At 36.4% G+C, this 23,145-nt stretch overlaps 1 protein-coding gene across 1 annotated transcript; it reads right to left on the bottom strand.

Moving 5' to 3' along the window:
- Positions 1-1,915: 1,915 nt before the first annotated feature.
- Positions 1,916-20,481, bottom strand: LOC106717364 (cytochrome P450 4V2). Its single transcript, XM_045684016.1, has 10 exons — positions 20,210-20,481; positions 13,640-13,729; positions 13,146-13,256; positions 10,716-10,901; positions 10,174-10,370; positions 9,957-10,020; positions 3,967-4,159; positions 2,662-2,813; positions 2,247-2,426; positions 1,916-2,083 (listed from the first exon to the last, which is right to left on the bottom strand). Exons 1-10 carry the CDS (start codon positions 20,352-20,354, stop codon positions 1,917-1,919), a joined length of 1,485 nt encoding a protein of 494 aa, XP_045539972.1. The 5' UTR covers positions 20,355-20,481; the 3' UTR covers position 1,916.
- Positions 20,482-23,145: the final 2,664 nt, after the last annotated feature.

Genomic DNA, 23,145 nt, shown 5'->3' on the forward strand with positions numbered 1-23,145 from the left:
ACTGGCGAAGCTTGAGAACTATGGAATAAGAGGAACAGTCTTATGATGGTTCAGTGACTATCTGACAAATAGAAAACAGAACGTAAGAGACGGATCTGTGATCAGCGACTCCGCTAGTGTTTCCTACAGGATCCCGCAAGGCAGTACACTGGGGTCTACCCTGTTCCTTATTTATATAAATGATTTATGTGGAATGAGCCTCCAAAAAGCGGACTTACTGATGTTTGCAGATGACACCGTCATTCTGTTTCATGATAGTTAATGGGAAACTGGTAAGGATGCTGCAGAGAAGGGTCTGGCTACTGTTACAGGCTGGCTAGAAAAAAACGTACTCTCAACACCTCGAAAACTAAATACGTACCATTTTATAAAACATCACGATCAAAACCACCAAACAACTACATTAACATTTTAACTAGTTTTAACGAATGCCAATACGTCTTTCGGGCGGTTTTTTTTACGATATTTATTTTCGTACTTATGGGCATTATGAGATCTACTTGAATTAAGTGAATATCGTTAATGCTTCTCGATTTGGCGCCCTCCTGGGTGTGCCGCCAGCGTGCAGTACGCTTTGCACGCCCGGGTACGGCGGCCCTGCTCGCACCGCATCGCCGCGGCGAACGTGCGTTATCCACGCGGTAACGACGGTTAGTTGCAGAATACTCGCCATGCGTTCAGACCTTTAGTGCTTATTTTTAGCCGACTTCAAAAAGAAGTTATCAATTCGACTGAATTTTTTTATGTGTGTTACTGCGAATCTCCGCCCCTGGTGGTCCGATTTTGATAAAAATTACTTTAATCGAAAGGAAGTGCTTGCAGATGGGTCCCATTTTTTTTAATAACTAGAACAATAGTAGATAACTATAGTAGAATAGTAGAAGTTTAATTCAAAAATTAAGCTTCAAAATTTGTTGCGAAAATTAGGGACAATTTTGCTTTCAGCGCTTACGTAGGCTAAACTATAGGACCAACATAAAAATGGTGTATGGACGAATTGTAGCTCTTTAAGTGTGCTAAACAAAAGGCCGCGATAGCATATATCTATCTCTTATAGTTTTCTCACATTAACTTTTTTGCTTCAGAAACATCAATTAAATTCATGCCCTATTTTCATTTAACGATTTACCGTGAGATTAAACACTAAGTGTTAATGAGACAATTAAAAATGGGATCTTGTTCACTCATTTACGTTATAATATTCACTAATTTACCTTTTTACAGGTTGGAAACTTTCAGCAGCTATGGGAACTTTGAGCAGTAAGGGGAAGTAACTTATCCATTGCAGCTACACGAAAATGGTCTAATCTCTTAAGATTTAATTTTTTATGGAATTTTCTTCCCCGCTAACCGATTTTCAAAAAAATTTACAGTTAGCAAGAAAATAGCCATTTTACACAAGAAAGGTAACGCGGAAGACTTCGGCAAAACCGTTGTTTATTTCAAACAAAATCTTAAAATTGCTGTCGTTAGTTATTTTCCAGGTGGCGACGTTCACCCGCCAAATGTTCCGCGACTTTGAAACGCAAAAGGAATAAGGCAGCAGCAGCAGCATGATGACTCGCAGCGCGGACAAGCTGACTTCAGTGGCGCAGAAGGACGGGGAAATAACTTTTTCCGTGATATCGTGGTATTGCACCGGGCGAGCCAGCCCATTCGTGAAACAGATTTTTTTGTTGCTGGCGCCTATTATTGCAAATTAAAAAGAAACATAACTATAACTACAATTTAAATGTCCAAAGAATTAATACCGCTTCATAAATCAAAACCAAATATTCGCAACTATAATGTAAATTGTCGAAGAGGGTATCGTTTATTACTCGTTTGGTATGTTTTTATTTTTGTTGGCAGCGCAGTCAATCGAGTTTTTTGTTTTTTAAATTAGCAAATAAAGATTAAGTATATGTGTCACGAATTTAGAAATTCACATTTTCTCTCTTCTCTATGGATATGAAGTGGCCGCATTCGGGTTTAAGCACAATGTCAAATTTTAATATCATCTTTTTGTGGTCGGCTTGTACTCGGTAGTGACGTAATAGGTGAGCCAATGTTGTTTTCATTGATGAATACGCGTACGATTTACCTGGAAAGTGAAATTATTATAACTTGTAGACACAAATTGGTTTAATTTATTTTATTATTTACATATTTCTAAAACTCATAAAAAAGAAGAATAGTATTTTTAGATGTATTTTATATATTCTACATTTCGAAATTCTCATAAAAAGTTTAATTTAATCACTTACCAATACAGATCCTCCTGCCAATATGAAATGCGGCAAAGGCGTTGGGACTGTGCGGCAGAGTGCCTGGGTCCAGCCAGCGTTCGGGCTTGAACTGCTCGGCGTCAGGTCCCCACATGACGTGTCTGTGGACCCCGTACACTAACATAAAGCACGTGCGACCAGCGGTTAATGTGTAGTTCTCTGGAAGAAATAAATTAATGAGTAAAAGTAGTGAGTGAGTGAATGATAGTGGCAATGAGTAAATGAATGAATAAAACAATCGCTTAAATCCAAATTTATCACAGAAAAACATGTTTTTTACCTCTAACAATGAGGCTTTTGGCGCTTCAGTGATTGAAAAATAAGTCACTAACATCATGTGTCAATTTGTTATAGCAATGTTTTCAATTGTACGGTAATATGAAATCTTACTCACTTAGTTTGACATTTCTATCAAGCCACCTCGCAGTCAAAGGCACGATGGGGTACACCCGCATTGTTTCCTTCAACACGGCCTCTAAATATATTAATTGAGATAAATCTTGCTTTGTCACATCTCTGTCATCGTTCCCAAAAATGTCGTGTAGCCTAAAATCGTACTTCATAATAATATTCTAGGCTAAAATATACATTATTGACGGTCGAGTTGGCGATTGTAGCTTTTATGGCGAACACAATTATATCTAAGGACTTACTAGCCAAAGTTAAAAGTTGCGGAGACTGGGAGATTTTTAGTTATTGAATAAATAAAATCGTACTTTAGGTTAGTTATTTCCACTACTTTTGACGTGATTTTGACAGTTTTTTTTTAAAAAGTGGTCAAAGGCTTTTATTTTATACAGCCATAAGTCATGTATGCTGCTTAAATAAATTAAAAAAAATAACAAAAAAAACATATGAAATAGGCAGAATTTGGTTCCTTAACAAGAGAAATTTGCAACGTCTCCGGTATTATATATATATATATATATATATATATATACAAATATACATACATATACATATATACTTTAGTCTTTACATTCTGTATTTCGAGGTCAACATATTTCTTAATACAAACTCTTACCTCCAGACCTTTACAGAATAAATTTAAAGATCATCATTTATAGAATCACGAAATAGGTATTTGAAGGAAAAAGTGTCATCAACACTTTTAAGTAATAAATTTAAAAGGTGGACAAGTGGAAAAACGAATCGCAACGGACAAGCAGGAAAACATATCGCACCGGACAATCAGATGAAAAGCGGATTTGCTTCCACTTCACGCCTGTCTTTGTGGTCGTGTTATTGCACCGGGCAAGCTGTTCCATTCGTGCAACAGATGTTACATAACAAAGCATATAGCTACAATTCTTTCTTTTATCATTTTATATATAAACTGTTGTTTAGCCTACGTTAGCCATGAAAACAAAATTGTCCTTTTCTTTACCGACTTTTTAGTACGTATTATTAAGAATAACGTAAAAACAACGTAAAAAATACTGTCAGTATTTAATAAAATAAAAATGGGACCGTACAACAAGTACCACCTATTGAATAAAAATAATTATCAAAATCGGTGAATCAGGAACGGAGCTATGAGTTAAAAACGGCTTTAAAAAAACTCCCACCACGCGCACATGACGCTTTTTCGTGAAAGAAAAAATTACAACAGTCTGTCAGATTCAAACCCACGTTTTCGACCATTAGGCTATTGAAGAATGAACACAAGAAAGATTCTTTGAGATATGTATAAACTTACTCTTCAAATATTCGCTTCTGCACCTTCGGATATGATCCAATCATAACTAAGGTGAACATAAGAACATTAGCTGACGTTTCGTGACCTGCTACTATCATGGTGTCCACTTGTTCTCTTATCTCCAAATCGTTGAACGCTCCTTTCTCTGTAGATAATTCTAGTAGAAGGTCCAAAAACGCCTTGAATTTTGTACCTAGAATTAACACATAATTTTTGAAAGGGGAAGCGAATCTTGGATTTTGGGATTTATTCTAGCCCGGCAGCTTAACATGAGGGGGAGAACTTCCTTACATATTAGGTTATGGAAAAAGTATCTTCGCAGTATTAAAACATTTTTAATATAGTTCATTTACATTTAACTTAAGTATTGTTAGAGACAAAAATCAACACTGTGCCGGTGTATCGGCGCAGCACTAGACATGTCAAATATCAACGCTTACGTCGCCTCACTACAGCTATCTGTCACTTGGTTTTGGAAACTTTAGCGCGCAATACGCTCGAGATGATCTTGACTAACAATTCTCTAAAAGTTCAGAAGTGAGATATTACCCAAACTCACAAAGTGATTTTGTTGCATAAAAGAATCGTATTGTTTACCGGAGAGTAAGATTTTTAAATTTGTAAGGATATTGAGAACTTCGAGTAAATGGTAAACTTAAAACGCACACCAGCGTGAAAATCTTCATATTTGGTGAGATTGTTCCATGTTTCTAATTATCTGTACAAAATTATTTACTGATTTCTTAATTTGGTGATTTCTAAAAGACCTGAAAACATTTTCCTAAAGTCCGTAATCGTACAATCATAAAGTCATATTACGAAAATTGTTTTATTAACAGACCATGAAAAGACCATTGGCTTGAAAACACAAAATCAACATTTGTTGTGTTTATTTCTATTTTAATGTTTGAGTTAAAGGTTTGGTTTTATGGTTTGTCAAGACACAAAAGTTTGTATAAAATATTAAAAGTGCCTTTCATTTTAAAACAAGGTATGATTTATGTTGAGACACCAAAGTGGTGTGTAAAATAATATGAATCATACATTTAATATTAAGATTATAATTTGGTTAAAAGATAAAAGTTTTGTGTAGAATATTTAAATATACTGTTGGCTTTAAGACAGTACTTTTAAAGACTACAGGTTATGTTATATTTTAACAGGATAATTAAAAATACTTTTCTGTATTTTAAGACACACAAAGAGGAATAAAGAGAAAAGACAGTCAAATTGAGGTATTAAAAGAGTTGGTACAAAAACTAAAATACAAGTCAGTGGTGTATTATGTGGAATATAATTTTGAAGTTGTGACAAATATGCATGAAAAGATGTTACAATGCAATTGCATGGAAAAGATAACTTTGCCAAAATATGAATGGAAGACCCCATGTATTCATTATGTCAGTTGATGACAAATTTAATTCAAGTGTTTCCATTTGTTAAGAACAGTAGTAGTAGTTCAGACTAGGGAACATGCCAATTGAGTTAAACCAAAGGGTGAGGATTCAGTAAAATTTTATTATGACAAACTTGGGATTGGCATGTCACATGTCATGTAATATGACAGATAGCATGATTGTTCAAGCCATTATTGGTATAAGCTGCCGGATGTCCTGGCATGGATACTTGTTCAATTTGTACTGCGGTAAGATCAAACCAACATTTATTATATTTTTAGTGTTGATGTTTAATAAGACAAGATCAGGTTTTTCAATTAATTTAAAGAATTTTCCTAACAACTGAAATTGAGAATATAGATCAGTTTATTAGTGAGGGTCTGGTAAAGCAGAGTTGTGATAAAATTAAAGCCATTACCTGAGTCAGATGGATATCATTATGTCTTAAGTCATTGATGTCCTTTCTAAGTTCAGTTTATTTTAATTTGTGTGTCACCAGGATACTTCTGAATTAAAACTTGATTTTATTGTTTGGTATGTCATGACATGCTTGCCCTACATGGTCAAGTGATGAATGTTATAGATCCACAAAGATACTTGGTGTTTGAGATGACAAGAGAAATCGTGTAAATCGAGTTACCGCCTAAGGGTCCGAACCTGCGCATATCGCGAGAAGCGCGCGATTGAAGCGCGTGTCGCGAGCAGCGCGCGATCGAAGCGCGTATCGCGAGCAGCGCGCGATTGAATCGCGTGTCGCGAGCAGCGCGCGATTGAAGCGCGTGTCGAGAGCAGCGCGCCATTGAAGCGCGTGTCGAGAGCAGCGCGCCATTGAAGCGCGTGTCGAGAGCAGCGCGCCATTGAAGCGCGTGTCGCGAGCAGCGCGCCATTGAAGCGCGTGTCGCGATCAGCGCGCGATTGAAGCGCGTGTGGAGAGCAGCGCGCCATTGAAGCGCGTGTCGCGAGCAGCGCGCGATTGAAGCGCGTGTCGCGAGCAGCGCGCGATTGAAGCGCGTGTCGCGAGCAGCGCGCGATTGAAGCGCGTGTCGCGAGCAGCGCGCCATTGAAGCGCGTGTCGCGAGCAGCGCGCCATTGAAGCGCGTGTCGACATCAGCGCGTTTGTGAAAATGCCTGTCTACAATCAGTGCGCCTGAGCGGTGCCTGTCTACAATCAGCGCGCCTGAGCGGTGCCTGTTTACGATCAGCGCGCCTGAGCGGTGCCTGTCTACAATCAGCGCGCCTGAGCGGTGCCTGTCTACAATCAGCGCGCCTGAGCGGTGCCTGTTTACGGATCAGCGCGCCAGAGCGGTGCCTGTCTACAATCAGCGCGCCTGAGCGGTGCCTGTCTACAATCAGCGCGCCTGAGCGGTGCCTGTCTACAATCAGCGCGCCTGAGCGGTGCCTGTCTACAATCAGCGCGCCTGAGCGGTGCCTGTCTACAATCAGCGCGCCTGAGCGGTGCCTGTCTACAATCAGCGCGCCTGAGCGGTGCCTGTCTACAATCAGCGCGCCTGAGCGGTGCCTGTTTACAATCAGCGCACCAGTGAAACGCGTGTGGTGAGCAGTGCGCTTGTAAAGTGCCTGTCGTTAGCAGTAGCGCTTGTGGAGCGCCTGTCGCGAGCAACGGCGCTTGTGGAGCACCCGTCGCGAGTAGTACGCTCGTGAAGTGCCTGTCGCGAGCAGGCCGAGGCCGCGAACCTGTAGAGAGTCTTGATGGATATAGATGTCATGGAGTACAGGGTGCACGGAATGCCAGGTATTTGACATGGTAGTAAAAATAATAATAATGAAAACTTTTATTTCAGACACATGATTGATAAAAGAAAATCAAAGATTGCCTATGGGGCGTATGTTTAGCCTCAGGGCGTATATGTTGCCTGCGGGCGTATGTTTTGCCTATGGGGCGTATGATTAATAAAACTTTTATTTCAGACACATGATTGATAAAAGAAAATCAAAGATTGCCTATGGGGCGTATGTTTAGCCTCAGGGCGTATATGTTGCCTCCGGGCGTATGTTTTGCCTATGGGGCGTATGATTAATAAAACTTTTATTTCAGACACATGATTGATAAAAGAAAATCAAAGATTGCCTATGGGGCGTATGTTTAGCCTCCGGGCGTATATGTTGCCTCCGGGCGTATGTTTTGCCTATGGGGCGTATGATTAATAAAACTTTTATTTCAGACACATGATTGATAATAGAAAATCAAAGATTGCCTATGGGGCGTATGTTTAGCCTCAGGGCGTATATGTTGCCTCCGGGCGTATGTTTTGCCTATGGGGCGTATGATTAATAAAACTTTTATTTCAGACACATGATTGATAAAAGAAAATCAAAGATTGCCTATGGGGCGTATGTTTAGCCTCAGGGCGTATATGTTGCCTCCGGGCGTATGTTTTGCCTATGGGGCGTATGATTAATAAAACTTTTATTTCAGACACATGATTGATAAAAGAAAATCAAAGATTGCCTATGGGGCGTATGTTTAGCCTCCGGGCGTATATGTTGCCTCCGGGCGTATGTTTTGCCTATGGGGCGTATGATTAATAAAACTTTTATTTCAGACACATGATTGATAAAAGAAAATCAAAGATTGCCTATGGGGCGTATGTTTAGCCTCAGGGCGTATATGTTGCCTCCGGGCGTATGTTTTGCCTATGGGGCGTATGATTAATAAAACTTTTATTTCAGACACATGATTGATAAAAGAAAATCAAAGATTGCCTATGGGGCGTATGTTTAGCCTCCGGGCGTATATGTTGCCTCCGGGCGTATGTTTAGCCTCCGGGCGTATATGTTGCCTCCGGGCGTATGTTTAGCCTCCGGGCGTATATGTTGCCTCCGGGCGTATGTTTAGCCTCCGGGCGTATATGTTGCCTCCGGGCGTATGTTTAGCCTCCGGGCGTATATGTTGCCTCCGGGCGTATGTTTAGCCTCCGGGCGTATATGTTGCCTCCGGGCGTATGTTTAGCCTCCGGGCGTATATGTTGCCTCCGGGCGTATGTTTAGCCTCCGGGCGTATATGTTGCCTCCGGGCGTATGTTTAGCCTCCGGGCGTATATGTTGCCTCCGGGCGTATGTTTTGCCTACGGGGCGTATGTTTAATAACAATTATTATTAGTTTTATTTCAGATACATGGTTGATACAAAATCAACTTTTGCCTACGGGGCTATGTTTTGCCTACGGGGCTAAGTTGTGCCTACGGGGCTAAGTTGTGCCTACGGGGCTATATGTTTGCCTACGGGGCTATATTTTTTGCCTACGGGGCTATATGTTTGCCTACGGGGCTATATTTTCTGCCTACGGGGCTGATTTGCTTTTAGGTCCTTTTTCTTGGAGGTGTTCTGGCTTTTCATGGCGCTTGGGACAGCGTGTAAAACGATGCAGCAAGGATCAATACTCCTTCGAGGACGAAGGAAATGCAGGATGGCCGAACTGTTAGAGACAAAAATCAACACTGTGCCGGTGTATCGGCGCAGCACTAGACATGTCAAATATCAACGCTTACGTCGCCTCACTACAGCTATCTGTCACTTGGTTTTGGGAACTTTAGCGCGCAATACGCTCGAGATGATCTTGACTAATAATTCTCTAAAAGTATATAGATGCCATTTTGTTCGATAACTTTTTGCAATCATGTAGGTAGAGACCTGATTCCATTGCTATAGAAATTTAGGGAATTCTGATCAAAAAACCAAGACAGAGTTTTGGCAGTCAGTCAGAGACAGTGCCTTAAGGATTCTTAAGAGACCGAAACAGGTGGAAATCTAAAGGTGCAAAGTCAGGCCTTTTTATTTATACAGTTTAATACTTCGTGACTTTTAGAGAATTCCATAAAATGGTCGAGCGCGCTATTTTTTTCTTCATGGAGGAAATCATTCAAGGATCACCAAAATATAATATCTGCCGATTTTCACTACGAGCGGTCATTAAAAACTATATACATTTATACGAGGAAACTGACTGAATATTTTTCAACGCACAGTCAAAACTACTAGAGACTTGAAATGTAATATAGAGCTTTCTGTCACTACATAGGCGACTAAACAGAAAAGATTATACCAAAATCATCCTCTGAAGATCCAAAGTGGGGATCTAAGATTTGTATGGAGCAACGTTATTCCTTCTGCAGAATTACTTGCAAATTGGCATACGCACTTTTCAGCACTAATAATTAAATACGTCTTTCAGATTTTTCTTAAATTTACACTTCAAAGGTCTAAAAAGGGGTGGTTTAAGTTCGTAACTACAAACATTTTTCACAGCATAGATACGAGACCTAGAAACTTAGAATTTTGCCTGGGTCTCATTACTACTTGAAAGGAGATTAACAAAGGAACTTTATGAGGCAAAAATAATTTTCGGCATAGGTCGGGTCCATGCTAGATGGACTTATACCGTTCTAATTGATGAAATACTCAAGAAGGGTATTAAGAGCACCCCAAACCGACGTGCATGAATGCGTAGATGCCTAAATAAGAAAGAAGCAAGATAGGAGTGTCAGGACCGCGCCAAAAGGAGATCCATGGTCACTGTCTACCCTTTATTATATTGTACGTAAAAAAGTATTATAAATCGTTGCTCGTACAAACCTGTCGATGCTTCTATTCCATTCTTATCATTGTTTACGTAAGCAGCTTTACGTGTTTTTAGAACCTGAAACCAAATAAAACGTAGAGAATTTATTCAGGTACCAGCATCATTATTATAACAACCTTGTCTTTCGTTTCATTTTGGTTAACCTTCCATATAAAATAACTTCGTATTGTTTATTGGATTCGGTCGTAAAAGTCAGTACATCAAGTTTACCGTATTTGACATATTGTGCAGTATCTTCAGACATCTCTCCTGTTTCTTCTTCAGGTTTGACCAGTTGTACAAGAAGTCGTTGTGGAGCCAGAACTTCTGGAACCTCTCCACCATCACGTTGAACATCTGCTCCACCGCGTGCTCATATTGACTGTTGAGAACGCTGTTTTCGCTGAATTCAACTCCCAGAGCGGTTACTGTTCAAACAAACGTAGACATCATTTCGAGTTTCTACATCAGAAGAATCAAGAAGTAACACACCCGGCAAAAGATGGCACTGTTCTTCATTTTAGTTCTCTTACACCGTGGTATTAAGATTTTTACAAAAAACGTTTTTTTTTTTAATGGACTCATAGTTAGTAATCGACGTGATAAGTAGATGTTCTTATGTTGAAGAAAATAATAAAAAATCCATTATCTTTTTAGAGGTGAATGTAGATTTTCTCTCTTAGTCCAGTCAAACTGCTCTCAAAATAGTTTAAAGGTTAGTTAAATAATCGCTTAAGTCCCTTAGTGCAACAGTTAGTAACTGATTTACTTACAGCAAATAGTCTCCAAAGCATTCCTTCGCGTGTATGTCCAGTGATCGAAAGATCCCTTCCCTACCTCAGTCTCCATATCTTTCACCAGGCGACGGGCCTGACTGTTGAAAACTCCCTGGAAACCGTCCACCACGAGCTGACTGAACGCTGGGTTCAACAACTTCCGATGATTCCTCCATTTTGACACTGTAATGTTGTAACATTTTATATTACTATTATTATAAATGCGAAAGCCGAAGCAGTGGATGCGGGCCAGTATGGATCTTTGTTACTACAGAAAAGGGTAAAATGTACAATACCAACAGGATACATTATACATTACTAATATAGGGTTTTTCAATAAGAACTTTGTTTTCTAAAACAAAATAAAACAAAGAGTTTAGATGAAGATTGAAGAGAAAAAAGTTTGGCAATTATGAATGAAAAATGATATCTGGCAAATGTCCACCACGACCACGCTGACAGAGATTCTTTCATCTAAGTTTTTAATCACTTTTTGGCAAAATGTCGGGTCTATTTCGTTAATAACGTCACGGATTTTGAGTTTTAAGGCCGCGATCGATTCGATTGGCTCCGTATAGACTCTGTCCTTAACATAGCCACACAAAAAATAATTCAGTGGTGTTAAATCACACGATCTGGCTGGCCATTTAACAGCTGAGTTTCGTGAATAGCGATCGGGAAATTTGGTTCACAATAAATTGCACCATTTTCATAGTTAATTTTAATTATTTTAATGCGATTTTCGAGCGAAATTGAATTCATTGTAGCAATTGCCAAAGCATCTACTACGAAAGGTTCAAAAAACTAAATGTAAAAACTGTCATGTTGGTGTGGCCCCAATTGAAAAACAAAGTTCTTGTTGAAAAACCCTATATTATAAATTCGAAAGTTTGGATGGATGTATGAATCTTTGTTACGACAGAAAAGGATAAAATAAACAATACCAACGCGATAGATTTTTTTTTGTTTATTCATTTACAATTTTAGAAAACTTTGCAACATCATATCCGTATTCATCATCATCAGCTCACTATACGTCCCCACCAGGGCCTGCATATTGCAAGTCAAGTGCCAAACCCCTGAGCCACCGACGCTTATATCCGTATTACTATTCGCAATTTCCCATTTAACTACAGACATCAATTAACCTAACCCCAGTTAAAAAAGCAAAAACCCGAATCAGGTTCTAATAGATGAAATAGCGCCATCTATTATTTGAGTTTGAAAACACAGATTTAAAAAATTGCAATTTATATTAAATCTTACTAATGTTATAAATGCGAATGGATAGATGGATGGATGTTTGTTTGAAGGTTTCTCCGGAACGGCTAAACGGATATTGATAAAATTTGGCACATATGTAAAACATATTCTGGCAGAACACAAGGCACAGCTAGTAGTAGGTAGCTAGGTAGTAGGTAAATAAACTTTTCGACTCGTTTGTATGTAATATTAGCAAATTTGAAGTCTTCTCTAGATATTCTTGAACTTCCGTAATGACGCTTTATTTCGTGATTGAGTCTTAGGCAAGGGAAGCAACAAGAGTTGGCCTAAGGAGAGCGGGCTTTGGACTTAATGCGTGTTAAAGGTTACATTATCATTCGTCATTAAAATTCACCTATATTTCAATTATAATTATGTATATTATTTAACATATTAACATGTTATGTATGTCATAAAGTCAGGGACAGATAAAGAAATAGATAGAAGAATAAAAAGAACGTGGAACAGATATTGGTCTCTAAAAGACATATTTAAAAGTATGATCCACACCGAACTAAAGACGAAAGCTACGAACATTTGTCTACTGCCCTGCCTCACGTAATCAAGTCAAACCTGGCAGAGGCCAGTTAGAGAACTAGAAAAAATCTCAACAAAATTAAGATATGTCGGAGACGCATTGAAAGAAGCTACTTAGGACTTAAAATAAAAGATAAAGTTTCAAACAAAAGCTAAAGATGTGGTGAAATTCTTATTACGACTTAAATGGTAATGGACGGAACACACGCAAAGAGAAAGACGAAAGGTGGACAAAAATAATAACTAACAGGTTCCCCATCGATAACAAAAGAAGAAAGGGTCGTCCACATTTAAGGTAGTGCGACGATATAATAAAAATAGCTGGGAATGGCTGGACCAGACTAACATCGGACAGGAAGACATGGAAGAATCTGGAACAGGCTTTCACCACACTAGGCGGCCCTTATACAGAAGATCAAAGAGAAAACTCACACTAACTATACTAATTTTAAATAATAAGCATATACGGAAAATAACACATTTCTCTTTTCTATCTCTTATTTTACTAGTAATAGTTTATTTTTCGCAAAATTAATGTTTAATAATATTATGTAACTTACTTTAAGGTAAAATAAAGGTATCTTTTGTATTATTTAACATATAATTAAATTAAAAACGTTTACATACGTGTTCCAGTGATTAACCCTTCTCCGACCCAGGGCTTAGCAAAATTATACAAAACGTCCTTTTGTAAACATGTGTTGGCGACAGTCAAACAATCGTCAGGATCTGTTACAACTGGAAACAAAGAATTCTTCATTATATCGTGTTTCGAGAGATTTTAGCAGATTGGAAAAAAACTGTGAGGTTTACTTTCCAAGTTTTCGATAAAAGTGATTGTGTTTTTTTTAAACGATGAAAAATATATGTATTTACTGGCCAACAAAATGGGGCTTTAATTAAAGACTAAATTTAATTACAAAAATGCCGAACCAATAATAAAAGAAACTAATTTAGACAGATTACAACTTCGGAAACCGCGAAAAGTCAAATATGTTGCCGAAATGGGGGAATTGGTTACAATTTTTTTTTACCTGTGAATTTAGAAACAGCAGGAAACAGTGTCGCAAATAAGGAGACTCAACAGTATTAGATCTTAAATTTAACGTAACCAACTTTACCATAAATAGTCCGAGGTCCAATCGAAGCAGATATCACACCACCCATTTTCAAACTGGTGTATGAAAATTCCTTTAACGTATTCCATAAGGCTGGAAGAAGAAAAAATACAATTTTTATTCCGTATAGATATTGTCCAGATGTAAAGAAAAATAATATGTGAGAAAAAGGCAAAGATTTAATACAAGGTGTAATATATACATCTTTGAGGCCAGTAAATTTGTTAAAAATAATTTTCATTTATATTCACCCATGAAAACAATTAAACGTAACAATAGATATAGAAACAAACTTAATATTCCTTTTTCAACAATGACTCTAGTGACAACCTCACCACATATAATGTTAATTAAAGTTTATAACCATTTACCTAACTACATAAAAGATATTCCAAAGACTATTAAATTTATAAAAGAACTCAAAAAATTTCTCATACAAAAAAGTTATTATAGCCTGAACGAATTCTTTAATGATAAAATGTCAAATTAAAATTTATAAAAAAGAGAATAGGGAAATCGTTAAAATTTAAATGTACTGATTGAAAATATTTTAAAAGAATGTTAAATTTAGATTTTTGTAAAATAATATTAGCAGAAATAAAATGTTATTGAAGTATTGTATAATTAGCTTCGTGTTAACCTTCTCTATAGATTGTGAAATTACTATTTATGTAAACTGGAAAATGTTTAAAAGAATTTAATTATTATTGTAAAACACTCTGGTACCTACATATGCACCTGTATATTGCTATGCCCTTGCAGGGTGTTACATGTAAGTTCTAAACAAGAAATACTGTAACATGCAATAAAGGAATAAATAAATAAATAAATAAATATATATATATATATATATGTACATACTAGCTGTCGTCCGCGCGGAATTAAAAAACTTAATAAATAAGTAGATAAATATTACGTAAAATAAAGTCCCTCTTCCCCCCGACCGTATTTTTATATTCTCCCCGAGAGTAGACGTGTTATACAGTGCTCCGTAAATAAAAAATACTTTTACACGGTTTAAAATGACCCTGTGTGCTAACTTTGATAATATCATAAATAAAACATACACAAACTTTAGTAAGTGTAATAAATGTGGTGTAAAAACAGTGTGATATCTATTTTATCAGACAATGTTTTTAGTGACTATATAAGTGAAGTTGCAAATGACATTCACCATTTGTAAACTAACTACCCGCTTTATAACTTTAAAATCATAAATCTTAATAACACCTTAAAAATTCACTTACTTCATAACTGTACGGTTTGGCCTAACTTGAAGACTGTGGACTTAACTTCGCTAAGCGCCGTGTTGCACCGCGTTCTAATCCAACGTGAACGGACTTTTTGTTTATAAGATACTAGCTTTTACCCGCGACTCCGTCCGCGCGGAATAAAAAATAGAAAACGGGGTAAAAATTATCCTATGTCCGTTTCCTGGTTCTAAGTTACCTGCCCACCAATTTTCAGTCAAATCGATTCAGCCGTTCTTGAGTTATAAATGGTGTAACTAACACGACTTTCTTTTATATATATAGATTGATTGATTGATCAGAAAATTTTAATTTGAAATTAAGTTTGTTGTGTGTTGGACTTTGAAATAAATATTCGACGCGCCGGGCCACGCTATGCCGTAGCTGTTATAAAAATGGAGTCGGCATTAAATAGTAGTAGATCTGTTTCGGAGTCGAATATTACGCAAGAATGTCTATCACCTGTATATGTCTCTCAACGGACTAAAAGAGCTAGAGAACCGGATTGCGAGGTAGATTTTAACGCCTTCAGAGAAGAAGTAAAGAAAATGAAATCAATCAATGATATCGCAGAGTAGCGACATTAAAAAGATTTTTCCTACTCTTTCTGAAATCAAAACATTGAACAACAAAATTGAAAAATCTATAGCCTTCCTATCGGCGCAACATGAAGAATTAAAAAATAAAATTGACTTAATGGAGATTCAAGCTAAAAAGGATAAAGATTACATCACTATCCTAGAAGACATAGTAGAGGATCTCCAAAAAGAAAATCGTAAAATGAATGTTGAAATAAAAAATGTGCCACATATGCCTCAAGAATCTAAAGAAGACCTCATTAAAATGGTTGGTCATTTATCAGAAACTATTGGTTGTAAAGTAGAGAAGCACGACATAAAAGATATCTACCGTATTCGAGCAAAGAATAAGAAAGTAGAAGCAAAAATCAACCGATCATAGTGGAAATGTCATCCTCTATTCAAAAAGCTGATTTCCTTAAGATGGCAAAATCCTACAACAAAAGACACAAAAAATCTATGTGCCAAACACCTAGGCATAACTGTCAACAGGGACACACCAATCTTTACATGTAAACAACTGACGGCAAAAGGTGCACGGCTACACTTCCTGGCTCGCGAACTGGCAAGGACAAAGCAGTACAAATTTTACTGGACTGCCAACGGAAGAGTGTACGTCCGGAAAGATGAGAACTCACGAATTATAATAATAAAAAATGAAGCTCAAGTGAATAGTCTCATGAATTTAATATGACTAGACTTATACAGCTATGATGACGCATCGCCTTTCTTCACAAGATTATTATATACCTTCTATCTTAATTTGTTCGCGCATACTTTCATAAATTGCAATAACAATTTTTTTACAACACTACTATCTTCACTTACATACAAATTCAGTCACATTCATACATAAAACTCAGTCAGATATTGGAAATTGCACTGTATTTAAAATGCTATACTCTCTAGTTACACTGTGTTTGTTTTTCTTAGACGCCAATTATTGATCTTCTCAACACCATTAATGAAGTAGACAACTTAGTAATTGCAAATGTACATGTTGATAACATCGAAAACATTTCTAGTCTGTTAAATGTAACACAAAATGATTTTACTATTATTTGCCAAAACATCAGAAGTGTCTACACTAATTTTGATGATTTGCAACTAAATCTATCCCTTTTAAAGTTTGAAATAGATTTAATCATTCTCAGTGAATGTTGGCTGAGAACTGACAAGAATATACCCCATATACCTTATTATAATACATATGCGACAACAGTTCATCTCAACCAAGCAGATGGGGTGGTTGCTTTTCTCAAAAATAGGGCTACTGTTACTGAAGTAAACTTAACGCACGCGTCTTGTTAACTAATTAGCTTACTTCACGTTACTATCCTTGCTATTTATCGCTCTCCTTCTATTGCTAATAAAATGACTTTATTTTGTCACTGGACATGTATTTAGAAAATATTAAAAATAGCAAAAATATAATCATTGTTGGTGATATAAAAATCAACTTAATCTATAGAGTAGAAGAAAAATCACACGAGCGCTTAAACATACTAGGTTATCTAAACATGCTTGCCATGCATGGACTTTTGCCAGAACACTCACTTCCAACTAGAGGTCCGAGCTGTCTTGATCATGTCATCCTAAAGCTGCCATTCGAAAATTACACGGTAACTATTGCTATTGCTAATACCACTGTTACCGACCACTTCATGAATATTTTAAAAATAACTAATAAAATACATTCTAATAAATAAATTAAAACTAAAACTAGAACGACCTTAAATACAAAAAATGCATATGATCATTTGGAACATAATCTACCTGAACTGTTAACTCTAAAAAATCCAAACTTACTTACAGATACGTTAATAAAAACTATGCAAGAATGTCTCAAGATCCACACTATTAAAAAACTAATACCTTTAAAAAATCAAATGCTAAAACCATGGATGACCATTGGTTTACTGCGATGTATTCGTAACAGAAACTTAATCCAAAAAAAGCTGAAACTTGACCCACAAAACGATATCCTTAAAATTACATTTAAAAGGTATAGAAACTATTGCAACTGTTTAATTAAAAAATTTAAGCGTAAATACGAACGAGAAAAATTACTTGCAGCACGTAAAGATTCTAAGAAGCTATGGAAGGCTATTAATGAAGTTACTAATCGGAGACTAGTTAAGACACAAAACGTTGAGTTATTGGAAATGACAAAAAAACCCTTATGAGGTAGTATCAAGAGCAAATAATCATTTTGTTATGGTTGGTGAAAAATTGGCTAATGCTATTTCACTACAACATTCACCACAACCAACTAATAAACAAATTCAAAATTCAACCCAACCCACTACATCGTTTGTTCTTCTTAATATCGATGATCAGGAGGTGCGCAAAGTTCTGATGAGTTTGAAGTCAACTAGTGCCTCTGGCTCGGATGACATACCTACTGCTTTTCTTAAAGAAACACATGAATTTATTGTCCCAATCATTACCTACCTGGTCAATCTATGCTTTGAGCATGGTATTTTTCCTTCTGCATTAAAGCAAGCTATAGTCACCCCTGTGCACAAGAGTGGATACAAGACAGTTTTAACAAATTACAGACCGATATCAGTTATAACACCCCTTTCAAAAATATTAGAAAAAGTTATTAATTTTAGACTAGTAAATTACCTTAGTAAGAATAATATCATATCGTCATCACAATTTGGGTTTAGGCAAGGCATGTCCACCGAGGACGCTATCTTGCAACTAGCTTCTCTTGTTACTAACAAAGTAGACAATGGTGACAAATGTGTGGGTGTCTTCCTAGACTTAAAAAACGCTTTCGATTCTGTTTCTGTCTACATACTATTGCACAGGCTGGAGGAGATTGGCTTTAGAGGCCAACCTCTTAGTCTTTTCAATGACTACTTGACTAATCGTAAACAGAAGGTAAAAATAGGTGATTTCATTAGTTCATCGGAGACCGTCACTTATGGGGTTCCCCAGGGTAGTGTACTCGGTCCAACTTTATTCCTTCTATACATAAATCATCTTTGCAATATCAAGGTTCATAATGGACACATTTTCTCCTACGCAGATGACACGGCTCTAGTTTTTTACGGTAAAACGTGGGATAGTGTGCGGACAAATGCTGAATGTGAGCTAACGCGGATAGCAGGCTGGTTGGACTCTAACTTGTTAACTTTAAACACTAAAAAACAAGCTACATATGCATTACCAAATATGACAGAACCCAACCGCCAGACAATTTTACAATAAAAATTCATAAGTGTTCAGATTTTAATAACCATACATGTACATGCACAGCCATTGACAAAGTAAAGCGTATAAAATACCTTGGTGTGATGGTTGACCAGCGCCTTTCTTGGCATGATCATATCGAACTTATCTTGTGCAGGTTGCGGAAACTTATGTGGACCTTTAAGACCTTAAGACATGTAGCCCCAAAAGATATTTTACGACAGATTTACATTTCACTTGCCCAATCAGTTATAACGTACTGCTTACCTATCTGGGGTGGAGCATCCAAGGTTAAATTCTTGGAAGTTGAAAGGTCCCAAAGATCCCTCCTAAAAGTTATTTATTTTAAATCGTATAGATTTCCAACAGAAAACCTTTATACAATTTCTGAAGTTCTGACTGTCAGAAAATTATTTATCTTACAAACTATATTAAAATTTCATAAATCATTAAAATATGACCCAAAGATATATAAAAAAAGAAGAAGAAATGTAGTAAGTGTTATCAAAGTAAATTCTACTTTTGCTGCCAGTCAATACCCACGACTATCCTCTTTTTTATACAATTTAATAAACAAAGAAATTAACATTTACCCCCTTAAATTCTCAAAATGCAAAAAGACTGTAACTGACTGGTTGATGACTAAAACTTATGATGAGACTGAAACGTTGATTCAAACAATACCAACAATATGAAAACTTTGTACAATTTGTTAAGCCAATAAATCATTTACATTTTCATTTTCAATTACTGTGACGTAGACGATTATGATTTATAATAAATGTTTCAGTGTATTTGGTGTCGTTTTTAGTGTTCCGTAACTGGAAAGGAAAAAATGGAATCCTAATAGGATCACTTTACTGTCCGTCCGACAAGAACCCTTTTCTCAGAAACACGTGGAGGTATCAATCTGGAATTTATATCAAATACTCAGGTCTAATGCACCTTGCAGCTATGAAAAAAACAAACTCCTAAGCCAACGCAATCAAAAGATTCAGCCGTTTATGTCGCAAATTTCCGCAAATTTTTGACACTCACGATGGAATTCAAACCTCGGAATCTTGAAATTTGGTACAAAGCAATATCGTATAGCACATAACAAAGAAAAATTGTGAAAACCAATTTTTTTAATTACATCATTAATTAAATCTTACTGGATAGATGGATGGATGTTTGTTTGAAGATCGGCACAACGGATCTTGATGAGATTTGGTACAAATATAGATCATAGTCTGGAAAAACACATAGGCTACTTTTTTTTAATTACGCGCAGACGGAGTTGAGGGCGACAGCTAGTTTTTGATAATTTTAAACTCACAACCCCTTGCCTCGGTAAACGCGTACTCGGGTATACCTACTGGTTTGTACTGAACACTCTGTGGGCGAGTCCGACTTGTTCGATTTATTTTTTTCTTTTTATGGGCGGCATTATACCGCCCTTTCGCGTCCCTAACAAATTTTCGGGTCAGAAACCTGGGGTGCGGGGGTGTTCTTTATTTCTCTAATGGATTATAGATGTACAAATGGCTAATGTTACTTACAAATATTGTCTCCTATCAAAAGGTGCGCGTGTCCAATAAACGGTATCCCTCCAGGGCAAGCGGGGGGTTCCAGTCGTGACGTCACACGCCATCGCCACGTCCAGTACAATGCGAACGCGATAACAGATAATATTAACACCAACATTACAATTCTCTGCGGAACTAATTACTCTATGCGTATTAAATAATTAATAAAGCCAAAAAAGAACTTGTTAACTTTCTTTATAGTTATGGAGTGTGTAACAAGAGGAATGGATCGACCAACTTGTGAGATTTAATTTAATAACCTCTAAATATAAATGACAATTTTTATTAAATTCGTATTTTCGACCATCAAAATTCCGGTTATGCGACCCTCGCGTCGATCTCTGTATTAAGCTATTCCACAATAATAAAAATAATTTTATTACGTTATGTTTAAAATCACTAACAACTAAAGTGAAATAATTTACCTTATATATGTTATTAGAATAAATATAAAAAACAAAGACTATAATTACGAGTTACTAAATGTAAATTAGTTTATCTGATAAGTAATCTAGCGTTTTTATAGTCTCGGTTTACGAAAGAGCATGTCCATATTATTATTATTATATTAAGCTTCTTATTTTGAACTTGTAAAGTATGTTTGTTAGTTCGGAAGTAATCTTGCAAGTCAATATTTAAACAAATATCTTCAACCGATTCAGCTGAAATTTTGCATGCATTTGTAAATCAAGTGACGATGCAATATTATGACACGGTACTACTAATTCTATATCTAATATTGGAGCTGGAAGCAATAAAACGACACAACCTCATCGAGTTTGGGCTCGTTGGAATCTTCTAGACTAGACGAATACTTTTTTTTTTCGGTTTTAGTATATTAACCAAAACAGAATTAAAACAGTTCATTAAGATTTTTTTTTCTTTTTTGATTCAAATTATAGCATAATAGATAGCCAGATAACCTTCATGGTAATGATTAGAGAACGTCTAGACGTACTATTTATGTACAATTTATGTAAATGTGTGGGAATTAAATTAAAAATAAATTGAATAATTCATTTATTTTAATTACCAGCCCGTTCCGGATAGGCTCGTGTGAAAAGTATTTAACAATTTGATATTTTAAAATATTTGTTTTGATAACTATTTATAAAAATGAGACAACTTTTTCGTCCTGGATCCAATTTTTGACTACTATATATTTAAATTGACATATATCAAAAGTAAACAATAGAAAAAATAAATTGGAAAAAAATATTTCATTCGTTTTTTGGTTTGAATATTGTATAAAATCTTTTTGCTATTCTTTAACAATATTATAAGTTTTGGCAACTATCGTCGTAGGATGGCTAAGGACAGGGTCAGATAGGGACACGTCAGCGTTGAAGTCTCCTGGAGAGCGTTCGCTCGAACCCTACCACCCTGACAGCACTCGAATGGCGAGCTAGGGGGAAGCTCGTCACTCTGAGTTGATGAGAAAGCGCTGGTTTCCCGCGCGCGCATGAGGCACGATAACTGCAGCGGAGGCGTCAGCCAATCACCACTGGGGAGTGGAATTATTAAGTGTTGATCAACTATTATTTATTAATTGTTAAATTATTGATAACTAAACAAATCCATTTGTAAAAAGTGTGTTCAAATAGTCAAATTAATCATAACAAAAACAAAGACCCGTGTACGTTGATACAAGTTAGAACTTGTCTCAAAATGTACTTACAATCTTTCCACCTCTTTCTTTCTGCAAATTTGAATTGTCGAGTGTTGGTCGTCTATGAGTTCGAATTAACGCGTCATTTTGTTATATAGCAATGATTTTTCGTTCGAATTACCAAGTGCATAAAAATGTATTGATTTAGTTCGAAATATAAAGAGATTTTGTAGGGAACTCGTGATAACTTTGAACTATAGAGTAGTTCAAATGATCGCAGGTTAGAATTAACGAGAGACGACTGTATATTCTATAATTTGCCCTGTAAATGTATAAAAAGAGTTAAAGTTTGTATCTAGAAATGTTTCCTATAGTGTAAATACGAAGCCTTGAAATTTAGCATAGGACCTTCCGATATTACTCTTTTCAAATATCTTGGCGGCGCAAGGTCAGCGGCGCGCTGCGCAGTGCCATCCCCCCGAATCCCGCTGCGCTTTACTACAGCTAAAATTGTGAACTGCGCGGAATTAAGAGCCACCAAGATATCTGAAAGCATTTATACCTACTACTTAGCTGAACATTTAAATGGATTTTGACGAATTTCATCCGTTAAAGGTACAAAAAAGGGGTAAAAATTTAATGTATAGATGTTATTCTCAGAAGTTGAAAAATATCGTGGACATAAATGCTCACAACAAAAAATTAAGTACAGGTTTAAGCGTTTTTAGCCGACTTCAAAAAGAAGGAGGTTATCAATTCGACTGAATTTTTTTTTTTTTTTTTTTTTTATGTGTGTTACCGCGATACTCCGCCCCTGGCGGTCCGATTTTGATAAAAATTGTTTTAATCGAAAGGAAGTGCTTGCAGGTGGGTCCCATTTTTTTGTTTTTTTTTTTAAATAACTAGAAGACTAGTAGATTTTGAATATAGCTTCAAAATTTGTTGCGGAAATTAGGGACATTTTTGCTTTCAGCGCTTACGTAGGCTAAACTATAGGACCTACATAAAAATGATGTATGGCGAATTGTAGCTCTTTAAATGTGCTAAATAAAAGTCCGCGATAGCATATATCTATCTTTTATAGTTTTCTCACAATAACCATTTTTTTCTTTAGAAACATTAATTAAATTCATGCCCTATTTCCGACGCTATTATTCAAGTTCAGTATTAACCCTTATGTAAATAAATATGTTCATTATCAAGAGAATTTAATGTAGATTATATTTGCAATTGAAACTATATCATTCTGTCAAATAGTTTAGGAGATATCGTAAGAATAAAATTACGCGGAAACGAAAAA

This window comes from Papilio machaon, chromosome 24 (assembly GCF_912999745.1).
Source record: "Papilio machaon chromosome 24, ilPapMach1.1, whole genome shotgun sequence".
Classification (NCBI taxonomy): domain Eukaryota; kingdom Metazoa; phylum Arthropoda; class Insecta; order Lepidoptera; family Papilionidae; genus Papilio; species Papilio machaon.

Excerpts from the sequence above, each read along its gene's own strand:
- LOC106717364 (XM_045684016.1), bottom strand. The coding sequence starts at position 20,354 with ATGTTGGTGTTAATATTATCTGTTATCGCGTTCGCATTGTACTGGACG. Across the intron at positions 10,021-10,173 it reads TGCACAATATGTCAAATACG|GTTCTAAAAACACGTAAAGC; the intron begins GTAAACTTGATG and ends ATTTGGTTTCAG. Across the intron at positions 2,814-3,966 it reads CAGAAGCGAATATTTGAAGA|GCTACACGACATTTTTGGGA; the intron begins GTAAGTTTATAC and ends GTACGATTTTAG.